Consider the following 16258-nt stretch of genomic DNA (forward strand, 5'->3'; position numbering starts at 1 on the left):
ACGTGTCAGTTATCACCCAGTTCACTCTGGAAGTTCTGGACTAAATATTGACAAGTGTGAAGTAATGGACTTCCACTGTCTGGAAGTTGTTGAAACAAGACGGCTCGTGTCACTGGTTTTGCTACTGTATATCGAAAGAAACTATCACTCACCCGGTGTGGAGCCGGGAGTGGAGCTGGTTGCAGTTGATATCACTCTTGTCGTGGTCACTTCTGAGGGACAAGAAACATAATCAAACCCACTGCAATACAACATAAAGGCTAATCGTGTTCCACTGTAAGATTTATTTTATTGGCTTTGCTGCAAACATGATGTGTAAAATAGTACATCTGGATTCCGATGTCTCCATATATTCAATCACTTCCACCCACATCAGGTCCACATGACTGAATGGACTGACATTGCCTAAAAGGTGAATTTGTGAACAGTGCACTGGTGTGAACACTCATGCACACAAGAGTTCCCCTCAGCCATGGCCCCTAATCTACCTTCTTTCGAGGAGTAAAAATATCATCCATTTCCCTTTGGAAAGTAAGGCCACAGTATCTACCCATGGTGAAGTGATGAACTTCTAGTGTGTGCTGAAAGAAGAGCACCACTTTCACTCCAGTAAAAGCAAAATATTGTGAATGCTCGAAATCTGAGACTAAAGCAGAAAGTGCTGGAAATATTCAGCAGGTGCTGCCAGACCTGCTCAATTTTTCCAGCACTATCTTTTTATTTCACTTCTTTCCTGGTCTTGCTGCTGTTTATCAAAAGAAGCCTTTACTTACCCTGTCTGGAGCCAGTGGTGGACCCAGTTGTAGTTGGTGTCACTGTTGAAGTCAACCCCTCTGAGGAACAAGAAGAATAATGAAAGCCACTGCACCGCAATGTAAATACCATAGCTTTCCTATATATTGTGGGCATAAAACCAACACACTGATCTTGCTACAAAAGTGAAGTTAACAAAACTAAATGATGATTCAGATCTGAGTACATTTTCAACCATTTACATCCAAAAGGCAGCGTGTACAAGACTGAATGAATGGATGGAGATTCTTTGAAAGCTGCAAAAGGGAAAAGCATCCCAGTGTGAACAGACTTGCTGGTGAATAGTGAAAGGAGACATCGCTTACCTGCTGTAGTAGTTTTCTCAGTCACAGGTGTGGTAGTTGTTTCCTGTTTTGTTGTTGACACTGCTGACAAGAAAATAACTTTCAAAATCACCGAATTCCAATTCCAAATCCTACAGTATTGAGAATGTTACGACTGGGATACATTATTGATATTAAGGCACAAATCTTGAGGAAATTGCTAAGTACAGCTACTCACTAGGTATCATGATTGCTTTATCTGCTTTATGTTATTAAACAAGTATGATTTAACATGAAGATATTATGAACTGCCAAATATCTTTCTCACTTACCCGAAGTGGAGGTTGCACTGGTGCTTGTTGTGCTCACTGGTGACACTGGCTCACAGCAAATGCGAACTTGGTAGTCAAAACAAAATCTTTTCTCCTCCATAGCACTTTTAGAGACCTCACAGTTGAGCCCTTTGTCTTTGTCGCATGTCACATTGTCTGGTGACTCGCTTATTGGTCTCTCAGGCTGATCAACAAATTGACACTGAATGTTAGTGATTACTTCAGAAGGGAAAGAACAGTATTCATTATCTTTGGGGTTAAGCAATTCAAAATCGTCTGGGCTGTCCTCAGAAGGTGTATGTTCATTAATCCAGGGTGTCCATTTGCCATGGCAGACGACCTCTGTAAGAGAAAAGGAGAAATGTAGGAGAAGATGAGACACTCAAAAATGGGGATCATAAATGTCAAAGCAGTAAGTCAGCATCTGAAAATGCTTCAAATGCATTATTTCGTGATAATGCTCTGAAACATTAATGATATCAACACCAGAGCAAAGGCAAATCTTTTCACAATGTTTGGCAATGATTCCAATAGAATTGAAAATTATTCAGCCTGCGAGCAGCTTGAAGTGGAAATTATACAGTTTCGTATCAGGGTGGAAAATCTTAATGAAAATGTGTGTGAGAATATTTAGCAACTAAAGGAGACAGATGTGGGGAGGAGTGTCCAAATTTGCAGTTAAAACTCTTAAAACATTCATTCTGTAATTCCTCCGATGGGGAAAAACTCTTCTGGGAGAACTAATCACAACAGCGTTTTTGTAATTGTGAAAATGCCATTGTCTGCAGATTGAGAATACTGAACTTTTCAAATAATCCCTTCCCAAGGAATTGGTTTTGGGTCTAAAGGACTGAACTGATGGACCTGCATGGCCTGTACGAATGTTGATCAAGGCGCAGTTGTAAGAGTAATTGAAATGAGAATTGGGATCCAGTATCACAAACCTGAGAAAAAGGTCATCCTCTCCCAAGACAACATGTTGAGAAGGAAGGTGACAATTACTCAAAACAAGCTCTGCTGGGCAGGAGATGTCATTTGTATCCCTGACACCAGACTCCAATAGCAACTACTCTACCTGGAACTAGGTCACAGCAGGAGACTCCCAGGAGGGCAGTGGAAACACATCCGGGATGTCCTCAAAGCTTACCCTTGAGTTCAGACCTCCCTCTCGATCCATGGGAGGCCCTGGCTTCTGACTGTCCAAAATGGAGACATTGCATTTGGGAAGACATCAAGAGATTCCTCGCAGAGACAAACTCGAGTCAGCGGAATGAGCACACACACCTCCAAACAAGTCATCTACACGACCCTCCAAACACCATCTGCTCTGCATGTGCCAGAACCTGCAGATCCTGCATTGGACTTAACTGCTATAGTAGAAATCCTCAAACCGGAATGGAAGCAAGTTATCCTCGAACCCAAGGGATTGTCTAACAGGCAAGAGGGAGATATTGAAAGAAAGCATCACTTACCAGTTGTAGAACTGGCTCTAGGCACTGTTGTTGTTACGGTTGATGGAGTTGTCACTTCTGAAGGAAAAGGAAAACATTGAAAACCGCTGCACTCTGACTGCAAATTCAGTAGCATTAATAGACTTCCAGCATTCGGTTATTTAATTGACAATAAGGCATAAAGAATGAGGAAAGTATTGACAACAGCGACTGACTACCTCAACAAACTTCAAGTACAAAAGACCAAATTAAACAGGAGAAAGACAAATCAATATTTGCATATTTGGTTCTGTTTCAAAAATATTCTTTAAAGTTACAGGTGAAAGAATAAAATGGAAGAATATGAACAATCTCAGCATTCTAAGCGGAACATCATTTGATAAGATATGAATTTGAAACTACTGGACATTGAAAAAGATGCTGCCTATCACCATCAACGTGCAATGGACATTTTCCATATTATGTAAATTTCAGGCCGTTAGTTAAGAAAAGGTTCTGTAAACATTGGTGAGCAAGTTAATTCCATGAGAGAACGGTGCATACAGAAACATGGATAAAACATATTTCCTCATGTGCACATTCTGATCGAGCTTCGTCTGAACGTGTCAGTTATCACCCAGTTCACTCTGGAAGTTCTGGACTAAATATTGACAAGTGTGAAGTAATGGACTTCCACTGTCTGGAAGTTGTTGAAACAAGACGGCTCGTGTCACTGGTTTTGCTACTGTATATCGAAAGAAACTATCACTCACCCGGTGTGGAGCCGGGAGTGGAGCTGGTTGCAGTTGATATCACTCTTGTCGTGGTCACTTCTGAAGGACAAGAAACATAATCAAACCCACTGCAATACAACATAAAGGCTAATCGTGTTCCACTGTAAGATTTATTTTATTGGCTTTGCTGCAAACATGATGTTTAAAATAGTACATCTGGATTCAGATGTCTCCAAATATTCAATCACTTCCACCCACATCAGGTCCACATGACTGAATGGACTGACATTGCCTAAAAGGTGAATATGTGAACAGTGCACTGGTGTGAACACTCATGCACACAAGAGTTCCCCTCAGCCATGGCCCCTAATCTACCTTCTTTCAAGGAGTAAAAATATCATCCATTTCCCTTTGGAAAGTAAGGCCACAGTATCTACCCATGGTGAAGTGATGAACTTCTAGTGTGTGCCTGAAGAAGATCACCACTTTCACTCGAGTAAAAGCAAAATATTGTGAATGCTCGAAATCTGAGACTAAAGCAGAAAGTGCTGGAAATATTCAGCAGGTGCTGCCAGACCTGCTCAATTTTTCCAGCACTATCTTTTTATTTCACTTCTTTCCTGGTCTTGCTGCTGTTTATCAAAAGAAGCCTTTACTTACCCGGTCTGGAGCCAGTGGTGGACCCAGTTGTAGTTGGTGTCACTGTTGTAGTCAACCCTTCTGAGGAACAAGAAGAATAATGAAAGCCACTGCACCACAATGTAAATACCATAGCTTTCCTATATATTGTGGGCATAAAACCAACACACTGATCTTGCTACAAAAGTGAAGTTAACAAAACTAAATGATGATTCAGATCTGAGTACATTTTCAACCATTTACATCCAAAAGGCAGCGTGTACAAGACTGAATGAATGGATGGAGATTCTTTGAAAGCTGCAAAAGGGAAAAGCATCCCAGTGTGAACAGACTTGCTGGTGAATAGTGAAAGGAGACATCGCTTACCTGCTGTAGTAGTTTTCTCAGTCACAGGTGTGGTAGTTGTTTCCTGTTTTGTTGTTGACACTGCTGACAAGAAAATAACTTTCAAAATCACCGAATTCCAATTCCAAATCCTACAGTATTGAGAATGTTACGACTGGGATACATTATTGATATTAAGACACAAATCTTGAGGAAATTGCTAAGTACAGCTACTCACTAGGTATCATGATTGCTTTATCTGCTTTATGTTATTAAACAAGTATGATTTAACATGAAGATATTATGAACTGCCAAATATCTTTCTCACTTACCCGAAGTGGAGGTTGCACTGGTGCTTGTTGTGCTCACTGGTGACACTGGCTCACAGCAAATGCGAACTTGGTAGTCAAAACAAAATCTTTTCTCCTCCATAGCACTTTTAGAGACCTCACAGTTGAGCCCTTTGTCTTTGTCGCATGTCACATTGTCTGGTGACTCGCTTATTGGTCTCTCAGGCTGATCAACAAATTGACACTGAATGTTAGTGATTACTTCAGAAGGGAAAGAACAGTATTCATTATCTTTGGGGTTAAGCAATTCAAAATCGCCTGGGCTGTCCTCAGAAGGTGTATGTTCATTAATCCAGGGTGTCCATTTGCCATGGCAGACGACCTCTGTAAGAGAAAAGGAGAAATGTAGGAGAAGATGAGACACTCAAAAATGGGGATCATAAATGTCAAAGCAGTAAGTCAGAATGTGAAAATGCATCAAATGCATTATTTCATGATAATGCTCTGAAACATTAATGATATCAACACCAGAGCAAAGGCAAATCTTTTCACAATATTTGGCAATGATTCCAATAGAATTGAAAATTATTCAGCCTGCGAGCAGCTTGAAGTGGAAATTATACAGTTTCGTATCAGGGTGGAAAATCTTAATGAAAATGTGTGTGAGAATATTTAGCAACTAAAGGAGACAGATGTGGGGAGGAGTGTCCAAATTTGCAGTTAAAACTCTTAAAACATTCATTCTGTAATTCCTCCGATGGGGAAAAACTCTTCTGGGAGAACTAATCACAACAGCGTTTTTGTAATTGTGAAAATGCCATTGTCTGCAGATTGAGAATACTGAACTTTTCAAATAATCCCTTCCCAATGAAGTGGTTTTGGGTCTAAAGGACTGAACTGATGGACCTGCATGGCCTGTACGAATGTTGATCAAGGCGCAGTTGTAAGAGTAATTGAAATGAGAATTGGGATCCAGTATCACAAACCTGAGAAAAAGGTCATCCTCTCCCAAGACAACATGTTGAGAAGGAAGGTGACAATTACTCAAAACAAGCTCTGCTGGGCAGGAGATGTCATTTGTATCCCTGACACCAGACTCCAATAGCAACTACTCTACCTGGAACTAGGTCACAGCAGGAGACTCCCAGGAGGGCAGTGGAAACACTTCCGGGATGTCCTCAACGCTTACCCTTGAGTTCAGACCTCCCTCTCGATCCATGGGAGGCCCTGGCCTCTGACTGTCCAAAATGGAGACATTGCATTTGGGAAGACATCAAGAGATTCCTCGCAGAGACAAACTCGAGTCAGCGGAATGAGCACACACACCTCCAAACAAGTCATCTACATGACCCTCCAAACACCATCTGCTCTGCATGTGCCAGAACCTGCAGATCCTGCATTGGACTTAACTGCTATGGTAGAGTTCCTCAAACCGGAATGGAAGCAAGTTATCCTCGAACCCAAGGGATTGTCTAACAGGCAAGAGGGAGATATTGAAAGAAAGCATCACTTACCAGTTGTAGAACTGGCTCTAGACACTGTTGTTGTTACAGTTGATGGAGTTGTCACTTCTGAAGGAAAAGGAAAACATTGAAAACCGCTGCACTCTGACTGCAAATTCAGCAGCATTAATAGACTTCCAGCATTCGGTTATTTAATTGACAATAAGGCATAAAGAATGAGGAAAGTATTGACAACAGCGACTGACTACCTCAACAAACTTCAAGTACAAAAGACCAAATTAAACAGGAGAAAGACAAATCAATATTTGCATATTTGGTTCTGTTTCAAAAATATTCTTTAAAGTTACAGGTGAAAGAATAAAATGGAAGAATATGAACAATCTCAGCATTCTAAGCGGAACATCATTGATAAGATATGAATTTGAAACTACTGGACATTGAAAAAGATGCTGCCTATCACCATCAACGTGCAATGGACATTTTCCATATTATGTAAATTTCAGGCCGTTAGTTAAGAAAAGGTTCTGTAAACATTGGTGAGCAAGTTAATTCCATGAGAGAACGGTGCATACAGAAACATGGATAAAACATATTTCCTCATGTGCACATTCTGATCGAGCTTCGTCTGAACGTGTCAGTTATCACCCAGTTCACTCTGGAAGTTCTGGACTAAATATTGACAAGTGTGAAGTAATGGACTTCCACTGTCTGGAAGTTGTTGAAACAAGACGGCTCGTGTCACTGGTTTTGCTACTGTATATCGAAAGAAACTATCACTCACCCGGTGTGGAGCCGGGAGTGGAGCTGGTTGCAGTTGATATCACTCTTGTCGTGGTCATTTCTGAGGGACAAGAAACATAATCAAACCCACTGCAATACAACATAAAGGCTAATCGTGTTCCACTGTAAGATTTATTTTATTGGCTTTGCTGCAAACATGATGTGTAAAATAGTACATCTGGATTCCGATGTCTCCATATATTCAATCACTTCCACCCACATCAGGTCCACATGACTGAATGGACTGACATTGCCTAAAAGGTGAATTTGTGAACAGTGCACTGGTGTGAACACTCATGCACACAAGAGTTCCCCTCAGCCATGGCCCCTAATCTACCTTCTTTCGAGGAGTAAAAATATCATCCATTTCCCTTTGGAAAGTAAGGCCACAGTATCTACCCATGGTGAAGTGATGAACTTCTAGTGTGTGCTGAAAGAAGATCACCACTTTCACTCCAGTAAAAGCAAAATATTGTAAATGCTCGAAATCTGAGACTAAAGCAGAAAGTGCTGGAAATATTCAGCAGGTGCTGCCAGACCTGCTCAATTTTTCCAGCACTATCTTTTTATTTCACTTCTTTCCTGGTCTTGCTGCTGTTTATCAAAAGAAGCCTTTACTTACCCTGTCTGGAGCCAGTGGTGGACCCAGTTGTAGTTGGTGTCACTGTTGAAGTCAACCCTTCTGAGGAACAAGAAGAATAATGAAAGCCACTGCACCACAATGTAAATACCATAGCTTTCCTATATATTGTGGGCATAAAACCAACACACTGATCTTGCTACAAAAGTGAAGTTAACAAAACTAAATGATGATTCAGATCTGAGTACATTTTCAACCATTTACATCCAAAAGGCAGCGTGTACAAGACTGAATGAATGGATGGAGATTCTTTGAAAGCTGCAAAAGGGAAAAGCATCCCAGTGTGAACAGACTTGCTGGTGAATAGTGAAAGGAGACATCGCTTACCTGCTGTAGTAGTTTTCTCAGTCACAGGTGTGGTAGTTGTTTCCTGTTTTGTTGTTGACACTGCTGACAAGAAAATAACTTTCAAAATCACCGAATTCCAATTCCAAATCCTACAGTATTGAGAATGTTACGACTGGGATACATTATTGATATTAAGACACAAATCTTGAGGAAATTGCTAAGTACAGCTACTCACTAGGTATCATGATTGCTTTATCTGCTTTATGTTATTAAACAAGTATGATTTAACATGAAGATATTATGAACTGCCAAATATCTTTCTCACTTACCCGAAGTGGAGGTTGCACTGGTGCTTGTTGTGCTCACTGGTGACACTGGCTCACAGCAAATGCGAACTTGGTAGTCAAAACAAAATCTTTTCTCCTCCATAGCACTTTTAGAGACCTCACAGTTGAGCCCTTTGTCTTTGTCGCATGTCACATTGTCTGGTGACTCGCTTATTGGTCTCTCAGGCTGATCAACAAATTGACACTGAATGTTAGTGATTACTTCAGAAGGGAAAGAACAGTATTCATTATCTTTGGGGTTAAGCAATTCAAAATCGCCTGGGCTGTCCTCAGAAGGTGTATGTTCATTAATCCAGGGTGTCCATTTGCCATGGCAGACGACCTCTGTAAGAGAAAAGGAGAAATGTAGGAGAAGATGAGACACTCAAAAATGGGGATCATAAATGTCAAAGCAGTAAGTCAGCATCTGAAAATGCTTCAAATGCATTATTTCGTGATAATGCTCTGAAACATTAATGATATCAACACCAGAGCAAAGGCAAATCTTTTCACAATGTTTGGCAATGATTCCAATAGAATTGAAAATTATTCAGCCTGCGAGCAGCTTGAAGTGGAAATTATACAGTTTCGTATCAGGGTGGAAAATCTTAATGAAAATGTGTGTGAGAATATTTAGCAACTAAAGGAGACAGATGTGGGGAGGAGTGTCCAAATTTGCAGTTAAAACTCTTAAAACATTCATTCTGTAATTCCTCCGATGGGGAAAAACTCTTCTGGGAGAACTAATCACAACAGCGTTTTTGTAATTGTGAAAATGCCATTGTCTGCAGATTGAGAATACTGAAATTTTCAAATAATCCCTTCCCAAGGAATTGGTTTTGGGTCTAAAGGACTGAACTGATGGACCTGCATGGCCTGTACGAATGTTGATCAAGGCGCAGTTGTAAGAGTAATTGAAATGAGAATTGGGATCCAGTATCACAATCCTGAGAAAAAGGTCATCCTCTCCCAAGACAACATGTTGAGAAGGAAGGTGACAATTACTCAAAACAAGCTCTGCTGGGCAGGAGATGTCATTTGTATCCCTGACACCAGACTCCAATAGCAACTACTCTACCTGGAACTAGGTCACAGCAGGAGACTCCCAGGAGGGCAGTGGAAACACATCCGGGATGTCCTCAAAGCTTACCCTTGAGTTCAGACCTCCCTCTCGATCCATGGGAGGCCCTGGCTTCTGACTGTCCAAAATGGAGACATTGCATTTGGGAAGACATCAAGAGATTCCTCGCAGAGACAAACTCGAGTCAGCGGAATGAGCACACACACCTCCAAACAAGTCATCTACACGACCCTCCAAACACCATCTGCTCTGCATGTGCCAGAACCTGCAGATCCTGCATTGGACTTAACTGCTATAGTAGAAATCCTCAAACCGGAATGGAAGCAAGTTATCCTCGAACCCAAGGGATTGTCTAACAGGCAAGAGGGAGATATTGAAAGAAAGCATCACTTACCAGTTGTAGAACTGGCTCTAGGCACTGTTGTTGTTACGGTTGATGGAGTTGTCACTTCTGAAGGAAAAGGAAAACATTGAAAACCGCTGCACTCTGACTGCAAATTCAGTAGCATTAATAGACTTCCAGCATTCGGTTATTTAATTGACAATAAGGCATAAAGAATGAGGAAAGTATTGACAACAGCGACTGACTACCTCAACAAACTTCAAGTACAAAAGACCAAATTAAACAGGAGAAAGACAAATCAATATTTGCATATTTGGTTCTGTTTCAAAAATATTCTTTAAAGTTACAGGTGAAAGAATAAAATGGAAGAATATGAACAATCTCAGCATTCTAAGCGGAACATCATTTGATAAGATATGAATTTGAAACTACTGGACATTGAAAAAGATGCTGCCTATCACCATCAACGTGCAATGGACATTTTCCATATTATGTAAATTTCAGGCCGTTAGTTAAGAAAAGGTTCTGTAAACATTGGTGAGCAAGTTAATTCCATGAGAGAACGGTGCATACAGAAACATGGATAAAACATATTTCCTCATGTGCACATTCTGATCGAGCTTCGTCTGAACGTGTCAGTTATCACCCAGTTCACTCTGGAAGTTCTGGACTAAATATTGACAAGTGTGAAGTAATGGACTTCCACTGTCTGGAAGTTGTTGAAACAAGACGGCTCGTGTCACTGGTTTTGCTACTGTATATCGAAAGAAACTATCACTCACCCGGTGTGGAGCCGGGAGTGGAGCTGGTTGCAGTTGATATCACTCTTGTCGTGGTCATTTCTGAGGGACAAGAAACATAATCAAACCCACTGCAATACAACATAAAGGCTAATCGTGTTCCACTGTAAGATTTATTTTATTGGCTTTGCTGCAAACATGATGTGTAAAATAGTACATCTGGATTCCGATGTCTCCATATATTCAATCACTTCCACCCACATCAGGTCCACATGACTGAATGGACTGACATTGCCTAAAAGGTGAATTTGTGAACAGTGCACTGGTGTGAACACTCATGCACACAAGAGTTCCCCTCAGCCATGGCCCCTAATCTACCTTCTTTCGAGGAGTAAAAATATCATCCATTTCCCTTTGGAAAGTAAGGCCACAGTATCTACCCATGGTGAAGTGATGAACTTCTAGTGTGTGCTGAAAGAAGATCACCACTTTCACTCCAGTAAAAGCAAAATATTGTGAATGCTCGAAATCTGAGACTAAAGCAGAAAGTGCTGGAAATATTCAGCAGGTGCTGCCAGACCTGCTCAATTTTTCCAGCACTATCTTTTTATTTCACTTCTTTCCTGGTCTTGCTGCTGTTTATCAAAAGAAGCCTTTACTTACCCTGTCTGGAGCCAGTGGTGGACCCAGTTGTAGTTGGTGTCACTGTTGAAGTCAACCCTTCTGAGGAACAAGAAGAATAATGAAAGCCACTGCACCGCAATGTAAATACCATAGCTTTCCTATATATTGTGGGCATAAAACCAACACACTGATCTTGCTACAAAAGTGAAGTTAACAAAACTAAGTGATGATTCAGATCTGAGTACATTTTCAACCATTTACATCCAAAAGGCAGCGTGTACAAGACTGAATGAATGGATGGAGATTCTTTGAAAGCTGCAAAAGGGAAAAGCATCCCAGTGTGAACAGACTTGCTGGTGAATAGTGAAAGGAGACATCGCTTACCTGCTGTAGTAGTTTTCTCAGTCACAGGTGTGGTAGTTGTTTCCTGTTTTGTTGTTGACACTGCTGACAAGAAAATAACTTTCAAAATCACCGAATTCCAATTCCAAATCCTACAGTATTGAGAATGTTACGACTGGGATACATTATTGATATTAAGGCACAAATCTTGAGGAAATTGCTAAGTACAGCTACTCACTAGGTATCATGATTGCTTTATCTGCTTTATGTTATTAAACAAGTATGATTTAACATGAAGATATTATGAACTGCCAAATATCTTTCTCACTTACCCGAAGTGGAGGTTGCACTGGTGCTTGTTGTGCTCACTGGTGACACTGGCTCACAGCAAATGCGAACTTGGTAGTCAAAACAAAATCTTTTCTCCTCCATAGCACTTTTAGAGACCTCACAGTTGAGCCCTTTGTCTTTGTCGCATGTCACATTGTCTGGTGACTCGCTTATTGGTCTCTCAGGCTGATCAACAAATTGACACTGAATGTTAGTGATTACTTCAGAAGGGAAAGAACAGTATTCATTATCTTTGGGGTTAAGCAATTCAAAATCGCCTGGGCTGTCCTCAGAAGGTGTATGTTCATTAATCCAGGGTGTCCATTTGCCATGGCAGACGACCTCTGTAAGAGAAAAGGAGAAATGTAGGAGAAGATGAGACACTCAAAAATGGGGATCATAAATGTCAAAGCAGTAAGTCAGCATCTGAAAATGCTTCAAATGCATTATTTCGTGATAATGCTCTGAAACATTAATGATATCAACACCAGAGCAAAGGCAAATCTTTTCACAACGTTTGGCAATGATTCCAATAGAATTGAAAATTATTCAGCCTGCAAGCAGCTTGAAGTGGAAATTATACAGTTTCGTATCAGGGTGGAAAATCTTAATGAAAATGTGTGTGAGAATATTTAGCAACTAAAGGAGACAGATGTGGGGAGGAGTGTCCAAATTTGCAGTTAAAACTCTTAAAACATTCATTCTGTAATTCCTCCGATGGGGAAAAACTCTTCTGGGAGAACTAATCACAACAGCGTTTTTGTAATTGTGAAAATGCCATTGTCTGCAGATTGAGAATACTGAACTTTTCAAATAATCCCTTCCCAATGAAGTGGTTTTGGGTCTAAAGGACTGAACTGATGGACCTGCATGGCCTGTACGAATGTTGATCAAGGCGCAGTTGTAAGAGTAATTGAAATGAGAATTGGGATCCAGTATCACAAACCTGAGAAAAAGGTCATCCTCTCCCAAGACAACATGTTGAGAAGGAAGGTGACAATTACTCAAAACAAGCTCTGCTGGGCAGGAGATGTCATTTGTATCCCTGACACCAGACTCCAATAGCAACTACTCTACCTGGAACTAGGTCACAGCAGGAGACTCCCAGGAGGGCAGTGGAAACACTTCCGGGATGTCCTCAACGCTTACCCTTGAGTTCAGACCTCCCTCTCGATCCATGGGAGGCCCTGGCCTCTGACTGTCCAAAATGGAGACATTGCATTTGGGAAGACATCAAGAGATTCCTCGCAGAGACAAACTCGAGTCAGCGGAATGAGCACACACACCTCCAAACAAGTCATCTACACGACCCTCCAAACACCATCTGCTCTGCATGTGCCAGAACCTGCAGATCCTGCATTGGACTTAACTGCTATGGTAGAGTTCCTCAAACCGGAATGGAAGCAAGTTATCCTCGAACCCAAGGGATTGTCTAACAGGCAAGAGGGAGATATTGAAAGAAAGCATCACTTACCAGTTGTAGAACTGGCTCTAGACACTGTTGTTGTTACAGTTGATGGAGTTGTCACTTCTGAAGGAAAAGGAAAACATTGAAAACCGCTGCACTCTGACTGCAAATTCAGCAGCATTAATAGACTTCCAGCATTCGGTTATTTAATTGACAATAAGGCATAAAGAATGAGGAAAGTATTGACAACAGCGACTGACTACCTCAACAAACTTCAAGTACAAAAGACCAAATTAAACAGGAGAAAGACAAATCAATATTTGCATATTTGGTTCTGTTTCAAAAATATTCTTTAAAGTTACAGGTGAAAGAATAAAATGGAAGAATATGAACAATCTCAGCATTCTAAGCGGAACATCATTGATAAGATATGAATTTGAAACTACTGGACATTGAAAAAGATGCTGCCTATCACCATCAACGTGCAATGGACATTTTCCATATTATGTAAATTTCAGGCCGTTAGTTAAGAAAAGGTTCTGTAAACATTGGTGAGCAAGTTAATTCCATGAGAGAACGGTGCATACAGAAACATGGATAAAACATATTTCCTCATGTGCACATTCTGATCGAGCTTCGTCTGAACGTGTCAGTTATCACCCAGTTCACTCTGGAAGTTCTGGACTAAATATTGACAAGTGTGAAGTAATGGACTTCCACTGTCTGGAAGTTGTTGAAACAAGACGGCTCGTGTCACTGGTTTTGCTACTGTATATCGAAAGAAACTATCACTCACCCGGTGTGGAGCCGGGAGTGGAGCTGGTTGCAGTTGATATCACTCTTGTCGTGGTCACTTCTGAGGGACAAGAAACATAATCAAACCCACTGCAATACAACATAAAGGCTAATCGTGTTCCACTGTAAGATTTATTTTATTGGCTTTGCTGCAAACATGATGTGTAAAATAGTACATCTGGATTCCGATGTCTCCATATATTCAATCACTTCCACCCACATCAGGTCCACATGACTGAATGGACTGACATTGCCTAAAAGGTGAATTTGTGAACAGTGCACTGGTGTGAACACTCATGCACACAAGAGTTCCCCTCAGCCATGGCCCCTAATCTACCTTCTTTCGAGGAGTAAAAATATCATCCATTTCCCTTTGGAAAGTAAGGCCACAGTATCTACCCATGGTGAAGTGATGAACTTCTAGTGTGTGCCTGAAGAAGATCACCACTTTCACTCGAGTAAAAGCAAAATATTGTGAATGCTCGAAATCTGAGACTAAAGCAGAAAGTGCTGGAAATATTCAGCAGGTGCTGCCAGACCTGCTCAATTTTTCCAGCACTATCTTTTTATTTCACTTCTTTCCTGGTCTTGCTGCTGTTTATCAAAAGAAGCCTTTACTTACCCTGTCTGGAGCCAGTGGTGGACCCAGTTGTAGTTGGTGTCACTGTTGAAGTCAACCCTTCTGAGGAACAAGAAGAATAATGAAAGCCACTGCACCGCAATGTAAATACCATAGCTTTCCTATATATTGTGGGCATAAAACCAACACACTGATCTTGCTACAAAAGTGAAGTTAACAAAACTAAATGATGATTCAGATCTGAGTACATTTTCAACCATTTACATCCAAAAGGCAGCGTGTACAAGACTGAATGAATGGATGGAGATTCTTTGAAAGCTGCAAAAGGGAAAAGCATCCCAGTGTGAACAGACTTGCTGGTGAATAGTGAAAGGAGACATCGCTTACCTGCTGTAGTAGTTTTCTCAGTCACAGGTGTGGTAGTTGTTTCCTGTTTTGTTGTTGACACTGCTGACAAGAAAATAACTTTCAAAATCACCGAATTCCAATTCCAAATCCTACAGTATTGAGAATGTTACGACTGGGATACATTATTGATATTAAGGCACAAATCTTGAGGAAATTGCTAAGTACAGCTACTCACTAGGTATCATGATTGCTTTATCTGCTTTATGTTATTAAACAAGTATGATTTAACATGAAGATATTATGAACTGCCAAATATCTTTCTCACTTACCCGAAGTGGAGGTTGCACTGGTGCTTGTTGTGCTCACTGGTGACACTGGCTCACAGCAAATGCGAACTTGGTAGTCAAAACAAAATCTTTTCTCCTCCATAGCACTTTTAGAGACCTCACAGTTGAGCCCTTTGTCTTTGTCGCATGTCACATTGTCTGGTGACTCGCTTATTGGTCTCTCAGGCTGATCAACAAATTGACACTGAATGTTAGTGATTACTTCAGAAGGGAAAGAACAGTATTCATTATCTTTGGGGTTAAGCAATTCAAAATCGCCTGGGCTGTCCTCAGAAGGTGTATGTTCATTAATCCAGGGTGTCCATTTGCCATGGCAGACGACCTCTGTAAGAGAAAAGGAGAAATGTAGGAGAAGATGAGACACTCAAAAATGGGGATCATAAATGTCAAAGCAGTAAGTCAGCATCTGAAAATGCTTCAAATGCATTATTTCGTGATAATGCTCTGAAACATTAATGATATCAACACCAGAGCAAAGGCAAATCTTTTCACAATGTTTGGCAATGATTCCAATAGAATTGAAAATTATTCAGCCTGCGAGCAGCTTGAAGTGGAAATTATACAGTTTAGTATCAGGGTGGAAAATCTTAATGAAAATGTGTGTGAGAATATTTAGCAACTAAAGGAGACAGATGTGGGGAGGAGTGTCCAAATTTGCAGTTAAAACTCTTAAAACATTCATTCTGTAATTCCTCCGATGGGGAAAAACTCTTCTGGGAGAACTAATCACAACAGCGTTTTTGTAATTGTGAAAATGCCATTGTCTGCAGATTGAGAATACTGAACTTTTCAAATAATCCCTTCCCAAGGAATTGGTTTTGGGTCTAAAGAACTGAACTGATGGACCTGCATGACCTGTATGAAGGTTGATCAAGGCGCAGTTGTAAGAGTAATTGAAATGAGAATTGGGATCCAGCATCACAAACCTGAGAAAAAGGTCATCCTCTCCCAAGACAACATGTTCAGCAGGAAGGTGACAATTACTCAAAACAAGCTCT

General features: G+C 40.7%; 1 protein-coding gene across 1 annotated transcript in view; it reads right to left on the bottom strand.

The window, feature by feature from the left end:
• LOC144673105 (uncharacterized) overlaps nt 1–16258 on the bottom strand; it is a 158928-nt gene that overhangs the window by 87039 nt on the left and 55631 nt on the right. Inside the window, exons 37-60 of the mRNA XM_078535094.1 lie at nt 15243–15584; nt 14953–15012; nt 14608–14664; nt 13987–14046; nt 13257–13313; nt 11785–12126; nt 11495–11557; nt 11162–11209; nt 10529–10588; nt 9798–9854; nt 8326–8667; nt 8036–8095; nt 7691–7747; nt 7070–7129; nt 6340–6396; nt 4868–5209; nt 4578–4637; nt 4233–4289; nt 3612–3671; nt 2881–2937; nt 1409–1750; nt 1119–1181; nt 774–833; nt 153–212 (exon numbers count right to left, since the gene is read on the bottom strand). Of these exons, the coding sequence (XP_078391220.1) occupies nt 153–212; nt 774–833; nt 1119–1181; nt 1409–1750; nt 2881–2937; nt 3612–3671; nt 4233–4289; nt 4578–4637; nt 4868–5209; nt 6340–6396; nt 7070–7129; nt 7691–7747; nt 8036–8095; nt 8326–8667; nt 9798–9854; nt 10529–10588; nt 11162–11209; nt 11495–11557; nt 11785–12126; nt 13257–13313; nt 13987–14046; nt 14608–14664; nt 14953–15012; nt 15243–15584 (2823 nt within the window). The remainder of the gene's footprint in view (nt 1–152; nt 213–773; nt 834–1118; nt 1182–1408; nt 1751–2880; nt 2938–3611; nt 3672–4232; nt 4290–4577; nt 4638–4867; nt 5210–6339; nt 6397–7069; nt 7130–7690; nt 7748–8035; nt 8096–8325; nt 8668–9797; nt 9855–10528; nt 10589–11161; nt 11210–11494; nt 11558–11784; nt 12127–13256; nt 13314–13986; nt 14047–14607; nt 14665–14952; nt 15013–15242; nt 15585–16258) is intronic.

Source organism: Cetorhinus maximus, unplaced genomic scaffold, assembly GCF_964194155.1.
Source record: "Cetorhinus maximus unplaced genomic scaffold, sCetMax3.hap1.1 HAP1_SCAFFOLD_271, whole genome shotgun sequence".
NCBI lineage: Eukaryota > Metazoa > Chordata > Chondrichthyes > Lamniformes > Cetorhinidae > Cetorhinus > Cetorhinus maximus.